This window comes from Hylobates moloch, unplaced genomic scaffold (assembly GCF_009828535.3).
Source record: "Hylobates moloch isolate HMO894 unplaced genomic scaffold, HMol_V3 SCAFFOLD_2, whole genome shotgun sequence".
Classification (NCBI taxonomy): Eukaryota; Metazoa; Chordata; class Mammalia; order Primates; family Hylobatidae; genus Hylobates; species Hylobates moloch.
The window spans coordinates 67,693,596-67,716,520 of NW_026652277.1; the positions used below are offsets into that span (position 1 = coordinate 67,693,596).

Consider the following 22,925-nt stretch of genomic DNA (forward strand, 5'->3'; position numbering starts at 1 on the left):
AACTGTGGTTTTTAGTATATCCACAGTTATACAATAATCACCAGTATCCCATTTTAGAACATTTTGATCACTCCACAAAGAAACCCCATACCCGCCAGGCATGGTGGCTCACGCCTGTAATTCCAACACTTTGGGAGGCCAAGGCAGGCAGAACACGAGGTCAATACATCAAGACCATCCTGGCCAACATGGTGAAACCCCATCTCTACTAAAAATACAAAAATTAGTTGGGCGTGGTGGCGCGCACCTGTGGTCTCAGCTACTTGGGAGGCTGAGGCAGGAGAATCACTTGAACCCGGGAGGCGGAGGTTGCAGTGAGCTGTGGTCACGCCACTGCACTCCAGCCTGGGCGACTGAGCAAGACTCTGTCTCAAAAAAAAAAAAAAGAAAAAAGAAAGAAACCCCATATCCATGAGTAGTTTAACTGCTTGACCACACCTCCGTAACCCCTGGCAACCACTAACCAACTTTCTGTTTCTATGGATTTGCCTATTCTGGACATAAGTGGTACCTTCCAATATACATTTTTGTGTCTGGCTTCTTTTGTTTCATGGTTCATCCACGTTGTAGCATATATCAGTATTTCATTCCTTTTTATGACTGAATAATATTCCAATTTATGGATATACCATATTGTGTTTTCCCATTCATCATTTGACAGATATTTGGGTCATTGCCATTTTCTGGCTCCTATGAATACTGTTGCTATGAACATTCTGCTACAATTTTTTTCCCACTTTGGTAAAATATACATAAAATTTACCATTATACCCATAAGTACATTCACATTGTTGTGCAAACATCACCACTCTCCATCTCCAGAGCTTTTTCATCATTCCAAACTGAAACTTCTGTAGCCGTTAAACAATAACTCCTCCATCCCAACTCTCCTTAGCCTGTGGTGACCACTATTCTCCTTTCCATCTTTGTGAATTTGACTATTCTAGGTACCTCATATAAGTGGAATTATACAATATTCGTCCATTTGTGCCTGGCTTATTTCACTTATAATATCTGTAGGGCTCCTCCATGTTGTAGCATTTATCAGAATTTCCTTCATTTTAATATTCCATTGTATGGATACACCATTTTGTTTATTCATCCATCGATCGTCATCTGGGTTGTTTCTGCCTTTTGGCTATTATCAATAACTCTGCTATGAATGTGGACGTATAAACATCTGCTTGAGTCCCTGCTTTCAATTCTTTTGGGTATATACCCAGAAGTGAAATTGCTGATCATATGGTAATTTGTGTTTAATTTTTTTAGGACCTGCCGTACTGTTTTTCCACAGCAGGTACATGTTTTTATGTGAACACGTTTTCAATTCTTCTGGGTTTATATGTAGGAGTGGAATTGCTTGGTCATATGGCATATGCTGAAAGTTTCTGAGGAACTACCTGTTTTCCACCATGACTTCATCATTTTACATTTCTATCACCATCTTTTAAAAATTATATCCAACAAGAGTGATTTAAACACATTTTCAAATTTCCATGAGGCACTAGGCATGGTGGTAGGCACCTGTAGTGCCAGCTACTCAGGAGGCTGAGGCAGGAGGATCACTTGAGCTCAGGAGGTCCACGCCAGCCTCGGGAACATAGTGAGACCCTGTCTCTTAAAAAAAAAAAAAAAAAAATTCATAAGGCTGAAAAATTATTCAGAATTAAAACCTAGGAGAATTTAAGATGAGAGGAACTCACTGTTGGAAAGCATTGTGGAGTACGCCTTCCCCGTCACCCCCTGCTGCACATCATCACCCCAAAATAACACTGGGTCCACTGCAGGGTCTAAATTGGTAAATTTTAAATGTCATTTTGATATATGAAGTCTAATAGAGAAGATCTCTATTGTGTATTACCTAAAATGCTTCCTTATACCTGAGTTGGTAGAGAATACAGTAGATAAAGAAGGAAAATGTCTATGTCCACTTCTCTCTAAAAGAAATTAAGTAAACATTGGGACTTTCCATATTCATAAATATCCAGTGAAGATCACCTATGAAGAAAAGCAGCTAAATTATTCTCACTAATAATGGAGAACAGTCTGTCTTATAATTTTTAGAATATACTGTTTGAATACGGACACAAAATTTCTTTTGACTCATATTGAAGTTACTATTGTATTATCGGTGCTTTATGCCATCACAGTTGCTTTAAGTGAATGATAATCAAATACAAGATTTATCTATGTTTGAATAATTATAAATCATGTTGATTTGTAGGTAGTCCTTTAGAAGATGCTAAAAGTCATTTACAGATTATCACAGTGAGTGCACAGAGGCTGGAAAACACTGGTGTGACAGTGAGGTCAGAGCACTGATACAAATATGGTCTGATGAAAAAATTAAACGAATGCTTGAAGGGGCCACAAGAAACAAGAAAATATTTGAGGAAATTGCCAGAAGATTAATGCAGTTTGGGATAGACAGAGACTGGAAACAATGTCATATGAAATATAAAAATTTTAAATATGAATATAGCATTTTACAAAGAAAAAATGGCAACTGTCCAAGAAAAATGAGATTTTATGAAGAAGTTGACTGCATCCTAAGAAAACCAACTCTCAGAACTGCCGAATGGAAACATGGTAACTTTGGAATTGACATTAACAAAAAAAATTCTAGACATTCCTCTTTGCATTTTCATTTAGCAAGAGAAAAACTCTTTAAAAATGAAATCCTAACACTATCGTATGCTCAAATGACCCTTAAAAATCATTAAAAATAGGTACCTAATTTAAGCCAAGAGTTTCAACTTTTTTCTAAACCTTGTACCAAAATATTCCTAATTCTTAACTCATTCTTTATTTGTCCACCTGCTTAAGTTTTCTTATTTTAGTATACTTGAATGCTTGAAAACTAATGTGTTTCAAATGATGTCATATAAGGATTCTTTTCCTGTGTTTTTATTTAAGAATTATTTGAAGGTCACAACAAAAGCCAAGGAACTTTGAGCTTCAAGAGAAAAGCACATGAAGATGGTAAGAGCCAGAGAAATGCCAAGTTCTTCCACACAGTGAAAAAACTTGTTGCTTTTTCCTGATAACAGAGATATTTATTCCTGTCCTTGATAAATTAGACTAAATATATTGTTTATGAACTGTATTAGAGCAGAGAATGCTGAGAAATAATTTCTTTCATAGCTCATTGAGTGAAAGTAACTTCAGGAGCTAGATTTTATGTTTTAAAAGAAGAAGAAAGAAAAAAGAGTGAGAGTAACACTGAAAGTAAATGAAAACTTGCCTGGAGTTAGGTAACTATTTGGTTATCATGGTCCTTTAAATTGTACTTTACAGTGATTGTTGCAATTATTGTTATCAGATGTAAAAAGAAAAAAATCCACAGTTCTTCAAAGGTAGTCAATAATCAATATAACATTTTAATAAGTCTGAAAGTCAAACTCAGAAGCCAACCTAATAATGCCAGTTGTAATTCCAAAATGACCCATCACAGACCTCAGAAAAGATAATATAATGCAATATAGCATGTAGAAGAAAGAAAATGCACACGAGACTAATAAGAAAACCTGAGTTCCAGTCTCTCTTTGACCCTAATTCCTCAACACAGAGCAAATCACTGCATCTCTCTGGATCTCTAAAATAATCCAGCTTTAATGTCTTACAGATTTATAATTTATGAGATTGTTTTTTAGTTAACACAAAAAATTGAAAACAAAATTTTACAAAGTAGACATGCCAAACCCACCATTCAGGACATAAAACTTACTAGCACCCTGAAAGCCTCCCAGTCATTAATCATCCTCCAGCCCCCATAAACATTATCACTATTCTCACTTCTATCACCATAGATTAGTTTGGGATTCATACTCTATGTACTTTTCTTTCATTCAACATTGTTTATGAGATTCACCCATGACTTTACTCACAACAGTAGTCTGTTATTTTTTATTGCTGTAGAATAGTCCATTGTAAAAATATACATCCCAGCCAGGTGCCGTGGCTCAGGTCTATAATTCCAGCACTCTGGGAGGCCAAGGCAGGAGGATCACTTGAACTCAGGAGTTCAAGACCAGTCTGGGCAACATAGTGAAACCCCTCATCTCAATATTTAATAAATAAATAAATGTATATCCCATTACTTTTTCAAATCTATTTCACGTTGGACATTTCAGCTGTTTCCAGATCAGGCCTTTTATGAAAAATTGCATGTCTTTCAATGGACATATGTATGCATTTCTGTTGAGTATATACTATCCAGAAGTGGAAGGCAGGGTCATAGAGCATGCATATATCCAAGCACTGTTCTAAGCACTTTACATATATTAACATATTTAGTCCCAATCACAATCCTATAAGGTAGGTGCTATCATTATACCCAATTTACAGATGAGGAAACTGAGGCATAGAGAAGTCTATGCTCCTGAACCAATAAGGTCTCTGCCAGGGCAGGGACCACATCTGCCCTGTATGGTAAAGTATTCCCAGTGTCTACTACAGTGCCTTAGTAATGTACTTAGATGTACATTATTCCTATTTGTTGAGCTCCTGCTCAACAAATAAATTTTGAATAAAGTATTAGCAAATAGCAAGAATTCCTCTTCCCCTTATAACCTTTTATCTCAAGTGAACTGAAAAGTGTATTTTTCCACGTCTAGATATAAATGCAAGTCAGATAAAACTCTTGTGCAGTTAACCCTTAGCAGTTTCTCCTTTCAGGTTAAGCTGCTAAGGGTTAACCACACAAGAGTATCATTCCGAACCCACTGAATTTGAGCATTAGACCTTACAATATATAAGTCTGGGCCAACAGATGAGGAAACAGACTCAGAAGTTAGGAGACTTGCCCAAGATTAAACTGATGTTACTGGAAAACCTGGGGCTAGATTTCAGTTTGTATGTTAAGGAGCTCTTCCCAATATTGACCAGAATGACCAAGCAGTGGTACTTGGAGACTTTTGGGGGCAGGTAAATTCTGCTTCAGACTAATGCAAAAAGCTAAGTTCTAAAAAAATAGTTATAAATGGAAGAAATGAAAACACTTATTTTAAAGCAAGAATCACTGAATTATAAAATAACTAAAATCAAAGACTGGAACAATTTGCAAGGACACTTAAAATAAGTCACTCCCTCAAACCAAAATTTACTTGACTTAGATAAAGGTTATAGATTAAAGGAGTATAAAAGTTAAACACTATAGGAATGTTACATATTTGGTCATTTTCAGTCAAATATGAAAATCAAAATTAAGATATTCCCTGCCTTAATTTGGCAGCCCAAAGTAAGTTCTCTGACAATCAAATCCTGTGTTCTCCACAAAACTAAATGAAGATTAACTGGGAACTAGATCCATATAAGTTTGACTTAGTGCATCTCTCATTCTCACAAGTGCCTTTCTAGTGGTAATGTTCTGTACTCTGTTTGCAGAACCAGTGTCTAAATCTCTTAAGAAAAGTGCTCCTGAGATCATTACAAATCAGTTTCCTCAAAGCATAATAACAGAACCAAAAGATTCTACAGAATGTTTCTGCAGACAGGAAACCCAACTTCATCAGGTAAATCTTACAAATTTTTAGAAGAAGTATGAAAATGTTTGTCATTGTAAGGTTCAATTCCTAACCAGGAGAAGTGATAATTCACTGAATGGAAGGGCATGGTTATCTCCTAACTAATCAAGGAAAGGCTAACTAGCTGATTCATGGCATAAATCTACAGACATTTACTAATTCCTTTTATGGAATCTTCAAATATGTCCAGGCCATTCTATTCTCCATAAAATGTGACTGTGTTTTAAAGATGAAAATGTTTATTCTAAGAAGGGGTGTCTGGTTTGTTCAGAACTCTGCAAACTACTGAAATGATGTTTTCAGGACCAAAACAGTATTTGGTGATTATATAAATCAGGCATGAACATACCCACATACATGCATGCACAGTTTACAGCTAAGAGGACATGTGAAAATTCCCCTACAGAAAGCAGAGCTACGGAATAAATCTGAAGATAGCCAGAACTACTAAAAACGGGGAGTACATCTGGATGAACTCATCTGGGTTAAATATCCAGTGCATGACTGGCTTAACTAATTGATACTCTATTTATTTTTATACGAAATAGCTAATATACCTTCCAGGTATTCTGTTAACCCCAGGACTAAATGTTTCAGATTAGATTATACCCAAGACAAAAAACTGAACCAAATACAAAGCAAAAGTGACAGAAATCTCACCTTCTAGATTCCATCTTCTTAAAGATAAGGTTGTCCAGGCATGGTGGCTCACGCCTGTAATCTCAGCACTTTGGGAGACCGTGGCGGGTGGATCACTTGAGGCCAGGAGTTCGAGACCAGCCTGGTCAACATGGTGAAACCCTGTCTCTGCTAAAAATACAAAAATTAGCTGAGTGTGGTGGTGGATGCCTGTAATCTCAGCTACTCGGGAGGCTGAGGCATGAGAATCGCTTGAACTTGGGAAATGGAGGTTGCAATGAGCCCAGATCATACCACTGCACTCCAGCCTAGGTGACAGAGTGAGACCCTGTCTCAAAAAAAAAAAAAGGGAGGCCAAAGCGGGCAGATCACAAGGTCAGGAGATCGAGACCATCCTGGCTAACATGGTGAAACCCCGTTTCTACTAAAAATACAAAAAATTAGCCGGGCATGGTGGCGGGCGCCTGTAGTCCCAGCTACTCAGGAGGCTAAGGCAGGAGAATGGCGTGAACCCGGGAGGCGGAGCTTGCGGTGAGCAGAGATTGCACCACTGAACTCCAGCCTGGGAGACAGCGAGACTCTGTGTCAACAACAACAACAAAAAAAAATCAAGAAGATAATGTATAAGAAATAAACTCCTTCATCAAAAAGGAAAAAAAACACAAACCTTTTTGCAGTTGTTTTAAAACTAACCAGTGAGTGACTGAGGGTGAGAAAGTGAAAACAGAGCTTTCTGCAACAGACCATCACTTCTCAGAGTACAAGATATGTATATAAAACTAAACTAAAAAAAAAAGTTCTTAGTTTTATTCTGGCCCTTATCTATCAGTTTAGAGCAGCAGATAATTGTATTTCCAAGACATAAGGGAGTGTCATTGTTCTTCCAATCAGAATCAGTCCTCCCAAAGGATGAGCACTTTAGCTCATGTAAAATTTTGAATTGAATATGGGTGAGAACCCAGCCCTCTCTGCGCACCTTAATGATTCTATGCCTACACAAGAGAAATTTTAAATTGTTTTTCAGTAACACATTTGTTCCTCAAAACCACATAATCACATTATTGCCCTTATCTGGTATTATTTAATCTTATAATTCTTTCACAGAAAAGCAACTATAGAAAACAGATACATGTAACCAGGAATCAAATCGTATTCATTAAAAAAAAAAAAGAAAAAAAAACCTATAACCATGAATACCAAGTATTTTCCTAAATTGGGTACTAAAACTCCAACCAGTGCTAATATGTAAGTTAAAAAAAAAAAAGCCCCTTTTCCTTCAGACACACATTTAAAGGGAAGGAGAAAGGGGGATGAAAATTTCTTGAATAATTTTGGCAAAAAAAGTAAATATAGTGAAGTACAGTTCATATATATTTTCCACAGACCACCAGGCAACCCTGAAGACCTCTAGATTCTCTCCCACCCCCATGACAAGAGTATCCAAAATAACAACTTTTTTTTTTTTTTTTTGAGACGGAGTCTTGCTCTGTCGCCCAGGCTGGAGTGCAGTGGCGTGATCTCTGCTCTCTGGAACCTAAGCCTCCCGGGTTCAAGCGATTCTCCTGCCTCAGCCTCCGGAGTAGCTAGGACTACAGGTGCGCATCACCACGCTCAGATAATTTTTGTATTTTTAGTAGAGATGAGGTTTCACCATGTTGGCCAGGATGGTCTCGATCTCTTGACCTCGTGATCCGCCCGCCTCGGCCTCCCAAAGTGCTGGGATTACAGGCGTGAGCCACCGCGCCTGGCCATAACTTCTAAGAATATTACAAACTAATGTTGCTCACAACTACCACATAATCAAGAGTTTACTTTCTCCTTGGATTACATAACTAATTTTCTCAATAATTTTTTTTTAAAAAAACAAGAAATCTATTATGGTCAACCCACAATTATCCAAGATTGGAGCTACGCAAGTTAAAAATATTCTTTTTGATGCTTCCCACATTCTCAGCTCTTTAGTAAACAAGGAATACACAAAATGTGAAACTGAAATTCAAGTATTTGGGACAATGAAAAGAGCAAAAAGTACTTCTAATTTAAGTTTGGTGAAGGGAAAGCTAATCATTTGGAATGCATTTATACGTTGCACCCATATTGCTGTTACGTGTTATTGCCAAGTTCCTTAACTGTAGTTTAAGTTGTTACTACTGTATTGCCTTATGGAAACTGTAATACTTTCGGTAAGAATATCAAACCCAGGTTTGTTTTTCTTATCCTAGTGTAATAATTTATATCAACTTCCAGTTAGGTAGTAAGAAAAGGAAAGATCACCGAAGCAAAGTAATTTTTTTTTTTAACTCGAAGGGATCTCCCAATTTTTCAAAATCAAGTGTATGGATCTTTGCATAGAGACACTACTCCCCTGTCCCCCTTTTGAAGAAGGGAGTTAATTTTTGTCATATTATTACCAACGTTTTCATTCATTAGGCAAGACGTGTACCAATGAATCTTTTCCAGATGCATTATTCTCTGTGGTTGGCTAATTTTCACTTAATTTATATGAGATCTACTACTAGTAGTCATTCTCAACATCAACTAGTCATCTTTCCCTGGGTCTGAAGTCCAGGATCCTCAAGTTCCCATAGCGATAACTACTTTCAAACCCATAATCTGCTCAATAGCTCTGCCCCTGCAAACAAAAGCTTGTGATGGTTGGAGGCCCCGCGCGAAAACCTTTAGGTGTTGAAGGACCTGGACTGGCCGCCACGCCACACTAGCCTATTACAGGAGCAGCCAAGGCTCGGGGAGACTAGAACCCGCATGCAGTCGGCGAGGAGCCCTGACCCAGCCAGACCAAGCAAATCGGCGCTTTACAAGCTGGCCAGCCTCTGGATGGGTGCACAGACCGGGGGGCGGGGAGGGAGAGCGCCCCTAAAAGGCATAAGTGGCTGGGAGGGTGGGCAGGACAGGCTAAAGTTCATGGAAGCGAGGTGCCCCTCGTGCACGCCCAGGCAACCCGGTCGACGCCACAGGCAGGTACCGGTTCAGGTCGGAGAGGTCGGTCCTCCCAGCCCTCGGGCGCTCATGAGAACGCCGACTGCGGGAAGCGGTTCCGAGAGATGGAGACGCACGCCCCCGCCACCCCCACCCTGTTGCTCACCGGTGCTGCAGCCCCACGAGTCCCAGAGTGATCACATGCGGCACATCCAGCTGCGTGGGCCACTCTCCTGAGGCGATGCAACCGAACACGCCACATTCCTCTCGGATCCCCAACTCCTCCAGCTCCATGTCGCCGCCGAAAGCACGTGGAGGGACCTGCCGCTGCGGCCAAGGTGTAAGCACCAACCAGCTGCCAGCTCGACCCGTCGAGCTCAGAAGCTCGCGCTCGCGACAGGCGCTTCTTTCCCGAGGGTGGCCCCAGCTACTGCGGCGGCGCGCGCTGTCCCTAGGTGGCGTGGCCAGCTCAGCCCTGCTCCGCCCCCTCCGAGCCCACCAACGAGCGAGGGCGGAGGGGCGGTCCCGCAGCCGAGGGGCGGGGTCACGGATGCTGTAGGGTGGAGCTAGCCTTCCCCTAAGAGCTGCCTGTAAAGCTGTATTTGCTGCACGTGGAAATCTCCGTTATTTTCCAGCACCCAACACTAGCGTAATGGAAGTAACGGACTTAACGTTATTTCTCTTTCAGAGCATTTAGCCTTCATATGCCCTTCCCTGCATGCTTCCCCCAGGCCGTCAAGACTTGGTACGCTCCAACCTCTGAGCCGCTCCCGCAGCCGAGAAAGGGCCGGGGTATGCGAGTTTCCGCAGAGTGGGGAGGGGCCGCCAGTGCGCGCCACTTTTCGCCTGTCGGGGCACTGCGCCACCGCGGGGCGGCCCGGAGGCGGGGTCGCGTCGCTGCGCCTGCGCGGCGGGAAGCCAGCGGGGCGTTGTTTCGTCCGAGGTTCACGTTTCAGTCTCCGCCTATACCCCTCCGGGTTCCGCCGCCGTAGCGGAGCTCGAAAAGAGTGGCGCAGGGTCGCGCGGCCCCGCCAGGGGGCGTGTCTGTGGGCCGCGCCTCTTTCCCCGCCCCGCGAAGCTCTCTGACCACCCCTCTTTTCTAGAGTTCTGCCTCGCTTCCCGGCGCGGTCGCAGCCCTCAGCCCACTCAGGATAATGGCGACAGCAGAGGGTGAGTGACAGGGATCCCGGCCCTTCGCGGTCTCCCTGACCCCCAGGCCGTGAGCTCGCGGCCACGTGCGGGCCGCGAAACTCTGTCCGGCCTCCCTGCAGCCGCGCCTCTAGGCAGCCGCGCGGGCGCGCACGTGGCCCAGGCGCTCCCGGGCCTCCCCGAACTTTACTGCCTCCGGGATGGGGAGAAGGAGCAAAGTAGAGGAGAACGAGAAATGGCCAAGGGGTGGAAAGGTGCCTGGAAGTATTATTTATAATCAATAGCTATTGCAGAATACAAGCAAAGCAGTCTTGATTCGTCAAAACCTGAGTCTTGCTTTGCCCGTTAGGTTAATGACCTTTCTAAGAAGGTTAATAATTGAGACTTTTGAAAAACCTGTCTAGAGACCGGGCCTGGTGGCTCACGCCTGTAATCCCAGCACTTTGGGAGGCCAAGGCGGGCGGATCACCTGAGGTCAGTAGTACGAGACCAGCCTGGCCAACATGGCGAAACCCCGTCTCTTACTAAAAATACAAAAAATCAGCCGGACGTGGTGGCGCGCGCCTGTAATCCCAGCTACTCAGGAGGCTGAGGTAGGAGAATCGCTTGAACCCGGAGGCGGAGGTTGCAGTGAGCGGAGATCGCGCCACTGCACTCCAGCCTGGGCGACAAAGTGAGACTCCGTCTCAAAAAAAAAAAGAAAAAAACCTGTCTACGGGGTGTGTGTGTGTAAGTAGTCTTTGATGCCATGGTGTGTGTGTGTGTGCATGCACGCGTGTTGAAGTAGTCTTTGATGCCACGATAGCTTGGGGGGGTGTGTGTACGTGCGTGTGCGTGTTTAAGTAGTCTTTGATGTCATGGGTGTGTATGTGTGCGCGCGCGTGTTGAAGTAGTCAGATTCCATGATGGCTGGGGAGGAGGGGTGTTTTTAAGTAGTCTTTGATGCCATGATGGGGTGTGTGTGTGTGTGTGTGTTCCAGTAGTCTCTGATGCCATGATGGCTTTGAAGGACTCCAAAAGCTTTAGGCAAAAAAGTTGCACTATCAGGAAAGATTGTTCTTGCTATTTATGCTGGAAAAAAACAAACGTTGGTTTGTTCCACACACCCAGTTGCTATATGTATAGTGAGCCAAATTGCTTTTGTGGCTGCTGGGTACATTCTTTTCCACATAGAAAGTAACTGAATTTAGATTTTAAAAAGCTGTAGACGCAGGCCGGGCGCTGTGGCTCACGCCTGTAATCCCCAGCACTTTGGGAGGCCGAGGAGGGCGGATCACGAGGTCAGGAGATCTAGATCATCCTGGCCAACATGGTGAAACCCTGGCTCTACTAAAAATGCAAAAATTTGCTGGACGTGGTGGCTTATGCTTGTAATCCTAGCTACTCGGGAGCCTGAGGCAGGAGAATCACTTGAACCGGGGAGTCAGAGGTTGCAGTGAGCCGGGATCGCACCACTGCACTCCAGCCTGGCGACAGAGAGACTGTCTCAAAAAAAAAAACAAAAAAACAAAAAGCTGTAGACTCAGCAAAAAAGATTCAGATGATATTGAATATCGACTCCCTAGAATCAAGGCAAGGACCAGAATTTTTCTTGCAATCATGGTACCTGTACCTCTAAAATGGCAAATCTCTAAAATCTTTGGTCTTCCACTTCTTTACATTTGTGCACCGTTGGCCGGTTGATTTTTCTTAAATGTCACTTTTATGGTCTCTAAAAGGCAAAAGTGTTTCAATGGCATCTCTAGAGATGTTAAATCCAGTCTGTCCAGTCTGAAATCCGTTTTCATTCAAATCCTGAATACTGCTATCCTTTCTACCTCTTCAGCCCTAACTTTGATTTTTCTCTCCTGTGAATCCTTAGCTATGTTCCAGTCAGGTTAATTCACCAAAGTTTGTTTTTCATTATATACATTTTATTTATATTGTTTTTCCCAGAACATTGCTGGTTAATGGAAATATAATGTAAATTTGTCTTCTATGAGCCACATTTTAAAAACTAAAATAATAAAAAAACTGGTGCAATGTGTTTATATATATATATATATAATAAAAGGTTTTTTTTTTGTTTTGCCTTGTCTTTGTTTCTGAGATGGAGTCTCGCTCTGTGTGGCCCAGGCTGGAGTGCAGTGGCAAGATCTCAGCTCACTGCACCCTCCACTTCCCAGGTTCAAGTGATCTCCTGCCTCAGCCTCCCAAGTAGCTGGGATTACAGGCACGCTCCACCACACCCGGCTAATTTTTTTTTGTATTTTTTAGTAGAGTCAGGGTTTTGCCATGTTGGCCAAGCTGGTCTCAAACTCCTGACCTCAAGTGATCTGCCTGTCTCGGCCTCCCAAAGTGCTGGGATTACAGGCGTGAGCCCTTTTTAATATATTTTATTTAACCCTATATACACAAAATACATTTCAACATGGAGTCAAGATGAAAAATTGTTTACATATTTTACAATTTTTTATATTGAATGCAGTATATATTTTAACAAATGACATTTCAACTTGTGATAGCCACATTTCTAGTGGCTGCCTTATTGGACAGCAGAATCCTAGAATTTTCTTATCCTTTGTGTAAATTCTGTGCTTTCCCAGACTCTTCAATTTCAATTCCGTGAATCATTTTCAGTCCTCATCAATCTTTCCAGAATTCATCTATAAATTTATGGCAACCATTTTGGCACTTGTAGTGTATGTCACGTATGGTTGTTTCTTATGTTGTTTCTACCCATTAATTGAAATTCCTTCCCTATTTAATGGCTAAGTAATACAGATTCAACTAAATTAAGGGGAGGGGCATTAGATACAAACTTTGCCCGGGCTTACTGCATATTAATATATATAAATGTTAATTTCTTTATCTGATCTGGGCACTGTTTTTTTTTGCTTTTGTTTTTTCTTGAGACGGAGTCTCCCTCTCTTGCCCAGGCTGGAGTGCAGTGGCACCATCTCAGCTCACTGCAACCTCTGCCTTTCAGGTTCAAGTGATTTTCCTGCCTCAGCCTCCTGAGTAGCAAGGATTACAGGTGTGCACCAACACATCCAGCTAATTTTTGTAATTTTAGTAGAGACAGGGTTTTACCATGTTGGTCAGCCTGGTCTTGAACTCCTAACCTCAAGTGATCCGCCCGCCTCGGCCTCCCAAAGTGCTGGGATTACAGGCATGAGCCACTGTTCCCAGCCCACTGTTCTTTACTCTTCCCTCTCTTTTATCCTCCATGATGAATTCTCAAAGCTACTATCTTAAATATCTTGCATCTTTCCCCACTACTCTTTCCTTAGACCAAGACATTTCTTTTTCTTTTCCTTTTTTTTATTGAGACAGGGTCTCACTCTATCACCCAGGCTTGAGTGAAATAGTGCAAATCTTGGCCCACTGCAGCCTCGACCTCCCCAAGTAGCTGAGACTACAGGCATGCACCACCATGCTGGGCTAATTTTCGTTTTTTTGGTAGAGATGGGGTTTTGCCATGTTGCCCAGGCTGGTCTTGAACTCCTGAGCTAAAGCAGTCTGCCCTCCTCGGCTTCCTAAAGTGCTGAGATTACAGATGTGAGTCCCTGCACCTGGCCAGACGTTTCTTGTTCAAGTTACTGCAACAGCATCCTAACTGGTCTTCCAAGCTCTAGTTTTTGTTCACTCACCCCTTCCTCCCTTCATTTTCCATACAGAAGCCATAATGATCTTTCCAAATACCGTTTTGCTTTAGCACTTAAAAGCCTTATAGCTCTTCTTGGGTTAAAGTCTAAACTCAATCAGCATGGCTTGTGAAACAGGAAAGATCTGTAGCAAAATGGAAGGGAAGTTTTCCAGGCCTAGGAAAGAAGAGATTGTCAGATGCTAGGGGAAGGTTGTATAAGAATTAAAGATGTTGGAGTTCTAGATAGGAAATAGACAAATAAGAGTTTGGAGCACTAAGCCAGGGCTGTATCTTAAAGGGACTTTTAGACCATGTTAATGAGTCTAGACATTACATTGGGGAGGGTAGGGATTCATCCTCTAGATTAGGTGCCCTACAGTGGCAACTGTTAACTAAATTACAACTACTTTGTTTAATGGTTACCTTCACTAGCTGGTGATGTGGCCCCTGTCCAACTCTTAAGTCTTGTCTCCTGCCATTCTTTTGTACAACTTAGCTGCAGCCCCCACCCCTTCCCCTGCCCAACAGCAATGTACATATACCCAGAGCTCCAGCTCCAACCAGACTGAAGTTCTGCAATCCACTTTGACCACCTTGTATTTATTCATCAACACTACCTACCCCTTTCTTTCCTTTGGCTAAATTTTGATCATTCTTCAGATTTCAACCTAACTGTCACTTTCTTGTAGACTTCCTTTTCTAATGTCTAGACTAGTCCCATAGTCTGTATTTATTGCATTCTATTATTATGATGTCTTATTTAATATCAGCTCCCCTCAGACTCAGGTCTCTTGAGAGCAGGAATTATTATTTACTGGTACATCGCTTGGCACATGGATACACTGGGAAAATGTTGATACTGAGAGTGTTGTGGGAGTATGAGGGTTGATTTCTCTCTTTCGAAATTTTAAGTTCCTAAACATCTATTATCTTTACTCTTTCTCTAAATCATCCTTTTGTGTACTTCTTAGGTCTTGTGACCAGCATCAAAATTGGATTCGTTTGTGCTCACTTCCTCACAATTTCTTACAACTGTTAGTGAAGAGAAAGGATTAATGGGGGCAGGGAGAGGATTAAGAAATAGAGAGGGATGCTTCCAAATGTGCTAACTTCAATAGGATGGCATGCCATGAATGTTAACTTGAAATCAAGAAACTCATCCGGCTGAATGTTCCCATTTTGCCTACAAAAAAGCAAATATCAACAAAAATCGCATATTTTTTCCTGCAAGATAGTTTAGATACTATACTGTGAGTGTGTCTGTGAAAATACTAGTATAGTTACATTACTTTAAGTGGGTCTTAATTTTAATTCTAGTTCGGTTCTGCCATGAGAGGCAGGTTAATAGCGGAAAGAGCACAGGATTTGATGTCAGAAGAGTTAGGATTTTATCTACCTCTTATATTTCCTAACTGCATGACCCTCAACCCTTTTGATTTCTGCTTTACTAATTTCTACAATTATTTATGTAATTAAAATTCTTCACAAAATCATGTGAATCAAATGTGATAATATGAGAAATACATTGTAGAGTGTATGGTTTTATACAGATTATTTAATTTTTATTAATATTACTTAATCACTGTATATTTACAGATTAATTGTTCTAGGTGATTTAGTCTTCAGCATTCAGGAAATTTCTGAATTTTGGTCTATTTCCATTTTATTTCCACAGTACTGAACATTGGTAAAAAATTGTATGAGGGTAAAACAAAAGAAGTCTATGAATTGTTAGATAGTCCAGGAAAAGTCCTCCTACAGTCCAAGGACCAGATCACAGCAGGAAATGCAGCTAGAAAGAATCACCTGGAAGGAAAAGCTGCAATCTCAAATAAAATCACCAGTTGTATTTTTCAGTTATTACAGGAAGCAGGTAAGCAGCTCCCTCAGTCTCTTCTCTCACCTTCTCTGGTAAGCATGTTGATATCTTTCATGTGAAGTTGGCATTAAGATGAACAACTTGTTTGGAGATGTCTCAAAAGCTAAGTGAATTGAAATCAAACCAAGAACTCTTAAACTTCACTATAACACCTTATTTGGTTTGGGATTATTAGTATCATTGAATTAAAAGGAATCTTAACAAGTTTGCTGTAATCTTTAACTGGCACATGCACTCTCTGCAGCTTACCTCTCCAAGGCCATCTTCACTTTAAGGAATTTAACTATGAAGGAAACCCATTTTAATGTTAAGCAGTTCTAACAGATGAACTGAAATTTACTCCCTGTAATTCTATACAAATGGTCTTTGTTCTGCCTCTGGGAGATAATACAGAATTTCAAATTCCTCTTCCACTTGAAAGCCCTGAAAAGTAGTTGAAGACAGCAACCAAACCTTCTCCTCCTGCCATTCCCCAATTGAGATATTTGAACTAAAACCCCAGAGCGTCCTCCTGTTGAATGAAGACTCTATTTTCAATAGAGAAATAGATTCAAAAGACCAAATGAAGATCAGAACATTGTGTGGTGGGTGTTTGAAGCAAAGGGAAGAAAATTAGGATAAAGGGGTTTTCTGCAGAGATTCAGTCAGTTGCTGGTTGGTCTGTAGTATATGAAATTTCAGCTAGGAAAAGATTTGAACTCTTTCCGCACAATGTAAATAGCCTCATTGCTTTGGATCATTCAACCTACAAAGCCTTACCTATGAAATAAAAGCTTTCTCTTTATCATTCTTGCCAATTCTAATTTTATAATTTAATAACTTTCCTTACTTTTAATTCCAATATTCCCAGTTGCCCTTTCGTTTCTTAGAGTTTCTAGTAGCACTAATCTTTCTTAAATTCAAAAGGGGATTTAATGCTTTTGTTTTCAGTTAAGTTAGATGTACCTGTCCTCCACAAAATAACAAGGTAATGTAATTTAAATACATTGTCAGTGCATTCCCGGAGTAGTTTTGCCTCTTCCAAGGTATCCTATTTCACAATTTTGCTTAATGTGAAAAAGAAGTTAATTGCAAACCTGGATTGTCATTTACATCATAAATTCCTCTATGCTGTGAAAGTGAGTGTATTGCTATAAATTTAAAGGATCTTCCAGAGTTCCTAAGTCACAGAATCTAAGATTTTCATTTCAAGGTTTCTTGATTGGTAGCTTCCCAATGACTGAGGTAATTTCTAAAGAGAGCATCAAATTAATTTTGGGTTCCTTTTGCAATACCAATAAGTGTTCCATCTATTTATTTATTTTATTTATTTATTTATTTTAAGTCAGAATCTTGCTTTGTTGCCCAGGCTGGAGTGCAGTAGCACAATCTCGGATTACTGCAACCTGTGTCTCCTGGGTTCAAGCGATTCTCATGCCTCAGCCTCCCAAGTAGCTGGGATTACAGTTATAGTGCACGCCACCATACCCGGCTAATTTTTGTATTTTTAGTAGAGACGAGGTTTTGCCATGTTGGCCAGGCTGGTTTCGAACCGCTAGCCTTAGGTGATCCACCCGCATTGGCCTCCCAAAGTGCTGGGATTACAGGCGTGAGCTACCGCACCCGGCCTGTTCCATCAATTTTTTTTTTTTCTTCCCAAGTTTTAACTCTCCCATTCACTTAAACATTTTTTAAAGTGCTTAACCCTTTAAAATGTTAGCAGTCAGAAGATTATTTTCTGTGTACCCTTGGTAGTTTAACATAACTACGGGATTATATTAAGTAATGGAAGATAAAGCCTGACTTTTTATTTGCTTATTTAGTGTATTTTCTGAGTGTATTTACACTCATCCCATTATCCATTTCCAGAACTTTATAACAAGTAAATTAGAGTGACTCAGTTGTGTTATGTTTGTCCAGGACTTTCTGCTTTAACTCTGAGAGTCCTGTGCTCAGAGGAACAGGGAAGGATGGTTACCTAACTAAAATACTCCAATAATTATCTCTAAACTACTTTATTTGGCACTTAACATAGCTAAAACTTAATTGGTTCACAGGAAATGTTGAAAGATATTTTCCAGATTTTATGTCTAGTACTATGAAATGAAGTAAACCTGAATTTTTTTTAAATTTCTAAACAGACTAGTTTTAGGGTACATATTAGGAATTCCATTAAACCTTATGTAATTTTTACTTGCTTAGTCAAATAAATGCCTTATCTAGTTGTGCCATCAGTGGTCTATTTAAAACTGTTTTCTTTACAACCAGGGTTATGTTCCAAATTAAGGTAGAAAGTAGAGAGGAAAGAGCACGGGAATGAGAATCAGAAAATCAGGATTCTACTTTTCTCATTGTCACTCAGGAACAAACTGTAAAGGACTATATAAATAAGAAGTAATCTTTTTCCATGGAAATAGTATAACTGTGTTATACAATTTGTGGACTTGGTTTTATTACTTAAAAATTAAAATCTGGCCTTCTTAGTGATGATGAAATCCCAATTTCCTCACAGAAACTCACTATAATTACATTAAGTGTGATAGTAGTATATGAAGAACGGTACTACAGTTGCTAAACCACAGATGGGCATCTGGACCGATCTAAAAGAGAGACGGCCACAGGGACATATGTATTAGCTAGAATTAGTATTCTAGCTAATATGTGTTCATTGTAATCCAGAAAGTGTCAGTGACATAAACATTTTTTAGTAACCTGGATGAGAGTTTTGAGTTTTGTGGACAACTAAGATAAACAATGGGAATTTTTTTCTCACCATGCACAGTCATGGAATTTGCTTTCATATTTAGCAGTATTAGAAGCCATCATTATGTCATCTAAACTGAGTCTCTTTTAGAAACTTTTAGGGATTTTTTGTGCGAGATGATTACCATAGGTTCATTATATGCTTTTGGTTCTCCTTGAGGTTGGGGTGTCTCTCTAAGTAGAAGTTATCTTTATATTAAAAACAATAGAATTGGATACTACTATGTCCAGCTTGGTAGACAAATGAGCAAATATATGACTAATAATTAACAGACCTAAGAGAGAAGAGCTCTTGAAACCAAGGATGTAGTTACCACCCCGTTGAGAATTGATTAAAGTCACCTGTCTATCCATGAGCCTGATCATTCATTAAAAGTTAAACAACAGATTACATCTAATTTTTTTTTTAAAAAAAAAGGTTAAAATGACAGTTTTACTTCCCCTCTTTTCATTTTTTCCTTAGGGTTTCTGTTCATGTAACATACCACAATTCTTTCTCTTTTTCATTTGAGTCTTACGAGTCAGATTCAAAGGGAGGGCAGAGGAAATAGTGTAGGGTTTGGACAGTGCGTTTCAAGTCCAGGCTCCATTACCAAATGGCTGCATGACCTGGTGTGTGAAATTACTTCTTTGAGCCTCTGTTTTTTTCACTGTAAAATGTATAAATAATAATACCTACCTCAAGGCCGGGCACAGTGGCTCACACCTGTAATCCCAGCACCTTGGGAGACTGAGGTGGGTGGATCACGAGATCAGGAGTTCGAGACCAGCCTGATCAACATGATGAAACCCTGTCTCTACTAAAAATACAAAAATTAGCCAGGTGTGGTGGTGCACACCTGTAATCCCAGCTACTTAGGAGGCCAAGGCAGGAGAATCTCTTGAACCCAGGAGGCGGAGGTTGCAGTGAGCCAAGATCACGCCACTGCATTCCAGCCTGGGTGACACTTTTGTCTCAAAAAAAAAAAAAAAAACCTACCTCAAAATTTTATGCACAGTTAAATGAGACAACATATATAAAACACCTAGCACAGTGGAGGGTTTCCATAAATAGAAGCTCCCTTCATGTATGGATACACATGTAACAGCAAAGATCCCCAGTTCTTTCCTGATAATAAAAGTTAGACTAGAGGATTAGGCTGGGATTGGAAATAGTAATGCAGGCTGAAAATGAGCATTATCTCAAACCCATGTAGGTTTCCAGGAGATATTTTAATTCATGTTAATGCTGTAGCGTTACTTTGTACTGTGATGTAATAACACTTCCAGGAGAGGCAATACAGCAAAGTGGTTAAGTGGGCAGCTCCTAGAGACAGGATAGGTTGGAAATCCTGCTTTACCTAATACTAGCTGACATTACTGCTGTGTCTCAGTGTCCTTACCTGTTTTGTTGGATTGATCTTAATAGTATCTTATCAAATGTTATGAGGATTAAACAAAAAAGATGTATTTAAAATGGTTGGAACAATATCTGCCATAAAATAGGCTCCTGATATTTTTTTAAAGAAAATTGTGATAAATACATAAAATTTACCGGTTTGACCATTTTTAAGTGTCCAATTCAGTGGCATTATGTGCATTCACAATGTTGTACACTCATCCCATTATCCATTTCCAGAACGTTTTCAGCATCCCAAACAAACTGTGTAGCATTAAACAATAACTATTCCTCCCACTCCTCAGCCCTTGGTAACTTCCATTCTCTTTTCTGTCTGAATTTGCCTATTCTAGTTACCTCATATAAGTCGAATTGTAAATATTTGTTCTTTTGCATTTTGTGTTTTTCATTTAGCCTAGTGTTTTTAAGCTTCATCCATATTATATAGCATGGATGTATCAGGAATTTCATTCCTTTTTATGGCTGAACAATACATTGTATGTATAGTCATGTGCTGCTTACTGTTTGAGTCAACAACTGATCGCATCTACATTAAATAAAGAGAAAAATTACACTTATTTTTGATAGAGGTTCTTTGTTTCTTGTAAAGGGTAGAGTTTTATTGTGCCTCAGATCTACCTTTTTACATATCATTTCAATACCTTTTTTAACTTTGGTTATCAATATGTAGGTATTAAAACTGCCTTCACCAGAAAATGTGGGGAGACAGCTTTCATTGCACCCCAGTGTGAAATGATTCCAATTGAATGGGTTTGCAGAAGAATAGCAACCGGTTCTTTTCTCAAAAGAAATCCTGGTGTCAAGGAAGGATATAAGTTTTACCCACCTAAAGTGGAGTTGTTTTTCAAGGTAATTGTCTTATGCCTCTACTTTGTCTTACTGTAACACGGCAATAAATTTATAATTAGAAACTCTAAAGGTTTAAATATGCAAGCAAAGTTTTTGATATTTTGATATTGCAAATGTCATTCCAAAATTTGTCTTATCTAGTTGCCAATGTCAATAATGTACACTTCCATTAGCAATGATAAATCAACTTTTAAAAAGAAAGCATCTGAAAATTTTACCTTTGAACCAAGATGACTAACAGGAAGAAGAGAAAAGTAACATTTAATTAATTTTTTAAAAATTTAGTTGAAATCTTTTTATATTCTAATACAGGAAAACTATACTAACAATGTCTCTTATAAGTGAAAATATATAAATAAAGGTTGTAAGAATCATTGGTTATGAATTTTTGTAGGCTTTACTGCTTTAACCATCTTGATTTATGCTGTTAAGCATAGATCTGCTTGGGAAGCAACATCAGTGTTGCTTTTTAACCAATGAGTTATGTAACTTGTGTGTATTATGATTATATAGATCAAGAATTTATAAAGATATTGTCATATAAAGTTGGGACACTGCTTAGAATAAAATGAAATTCTTTCATTTTTTTCACTTACCTCTTTGTCTGAGGTCTCTTGAATTATCAAATAATGTCCCTAAAAAATTATAGTGCTGTATAAATGCTAATAAAAAGTGAGGTCAGAAGGTTATGAGAACTGTGGTTTTGGAAAGATTTGATTGATTAAAATGTGCTTTGGCCTTCCTGTCGTGTCTGATGACTGTTATTAAGGAAAAACAAAAATCACAAACTTAAATTCTGTTTAAATTGGCTTATAGGGGTTAAATTCTTTGAAATACTTTGTGACCTAGAATAAGTTACTCACCTAAATACTTTGAATTTTAAAGTGCTATTGAGAGTAAACAAATTAAGAGTAATAGTTTTTTCTGCTTGCAGGAGCTAACTAGGAAAAAAAAGAGGAGTAATAATTGCTTTGAATTAAGGAGTATCGTAAACAAAAAATTTCTTTAGATGTCTCATTCTGTTGCCCAGGCTTGAACTCCTAGGCTCAAGCGATCCTCCTGCCTCAGCCTCCTAAATTACTGGGACTACAGTGTGAGCCATTGCACCTGGCTCAAAATTTTTTTCCTTTTTTTTTTTTTTTTTTGAGACGAAATCTCCCTCTGTTGCCTAGGCTAGAGTGCAGTAGCGCTCTCTCAGCTCACTGCAACCTCCACCTCCTGGGTTAAAATGATTCTCCTGCCTCAGCCTCCCAAGTGGCTAGGATTACAGGTGTACACCCAGCTAATTTTTTGTATTTTTAGTAGACAGGGTTTCACTATGTTGGCCAGGCTGGTCTCGAACTCCTGACCTTGTGATCCGCCCACCTCAGCCCCCCAAAGTGCTGGGATTACAGGCGTGAGCCACCATGCCCAACCGTGGCTGAAAATTTCTAAGGAGTTCATGCTCAAGTGAAAAGGATGTTGGTTTTTCTGAAAACTTTAAAAATTTTAGATTTAAGCTAATTGTACTACTATACTTTATTCACAGGATGATGCCAATAATGACCCACAGTGGTCTGAGGAACAGCTGATTGCCGCAAAATTTTGCTTTGCTGGACTTGTTATAGGCCAGACTGAAGTGGATATCATGAGTCATGCTACACAGGCTATATTTGAAATACTGGAGAAATCCTGGTTGCCCCAGAATTGTACACTGGTTGATATGAAGGTACAGATAAAACAATAGGATTTGAAAGTAAAGGTTATAGTTGAGAGATGCTTTCATAGAATAGTTTTTGAAAACTTTGTTGACATGCTGTTTCCAGATTGAATTTGGTGTTGATGTAACCACCAAAGAAATTGTTCTTGCTGATGTTATTGACAATGATTCCTGGAGACTCTGGCCATCAGGAGATCGAAGCCAGCAGAAAGACAAACAGGTAGATAATGCTTCAGGTTTTTTATCCTTTTTGAGATCAAGCTGAGATAGAGGAGAAAGGAGAGATGAGGGGGGGAAAAGCAAATTATTGTTCCTAATGAGATGAACCTGTTTTGTTGATCGCTGTTTATTTTTAAAGATAAATACCTCTGGTATCCTAATATAAGAATAATAGGAATAATACTTTACATTTATAAAGCAAATTTCTCATCTGTTATCTTAATAACATTGTCACAACAGTAACAGCAAGTACTATCTTT

General features: G+C 39.7%; 2 protein-coding genes across 3 annotated transcripts in view; one reads left to right on the forward strand and one right to left on the reverse strand.

The window, feature by feature from the left end:
* PPAT (phosphoribosyl pyrophosphate amidotransferase) overlaps positions 1-9,533 on the reverse strand; it is a 42,384-nt gene extending 32,851 nt beyond the window's left edge. Inside the window, exon 1 of the mRNA XM_032151516.2 lies at positions 9,268-9,533. Within this exon, the coding sequence (XP_032007407.1) occupies positions 9,268-9,395 (128 nt within the window). The 5' untranslated portion in view covers positions 9,396-9,533. The remainder of the gene's footprint in view (positions 1-9,267) is intronic.
* The window catches only part of PAICS (phosphoribosylaminoimidazole carboxylase and phosphoribosylaminoimidazolesuccinocarboxamide synthase), a 49,190-nt gene that overhangs the window by 15,782 nt on the left and 10,483 nt on the right, over positions 1-22,925 (forward strand). Inside the window, exons 3-9 of one of the 2 annotated variants that reach the window (XM_032151499.2) lie at positions 2,917-2,982; positions 5,386-5,513; positions 10,205-10,271; positions 15,554-15,751; positions 20,569-20,747; positions 22,276-22,455; positions 22,553-22,666. In XM_032151499.2, the coding sequence (XP_032007390.2) occupies positions 2,917-2,982; positions 5,386-5,513; positions 10,205-10,271; positions 15,554-15,751; positions 20,569-20,747; positions 22,276-22,455; positions 22,553-22,666 (932 nt within the window). Of the gene's footprint in view, positions 1-2,916; positions 2,983-5,385; positions 5,514-9,813; positions 9,894-10,204; positions 10,272-15,553; positions 15,752-20,568; positions 20,748-22,275; positions 22,456-22,552; positions 22,667-22,925 lie in introns of those variants that run through there. The other variant, XM_032151504.2, reaches the window with a different exon arrangement.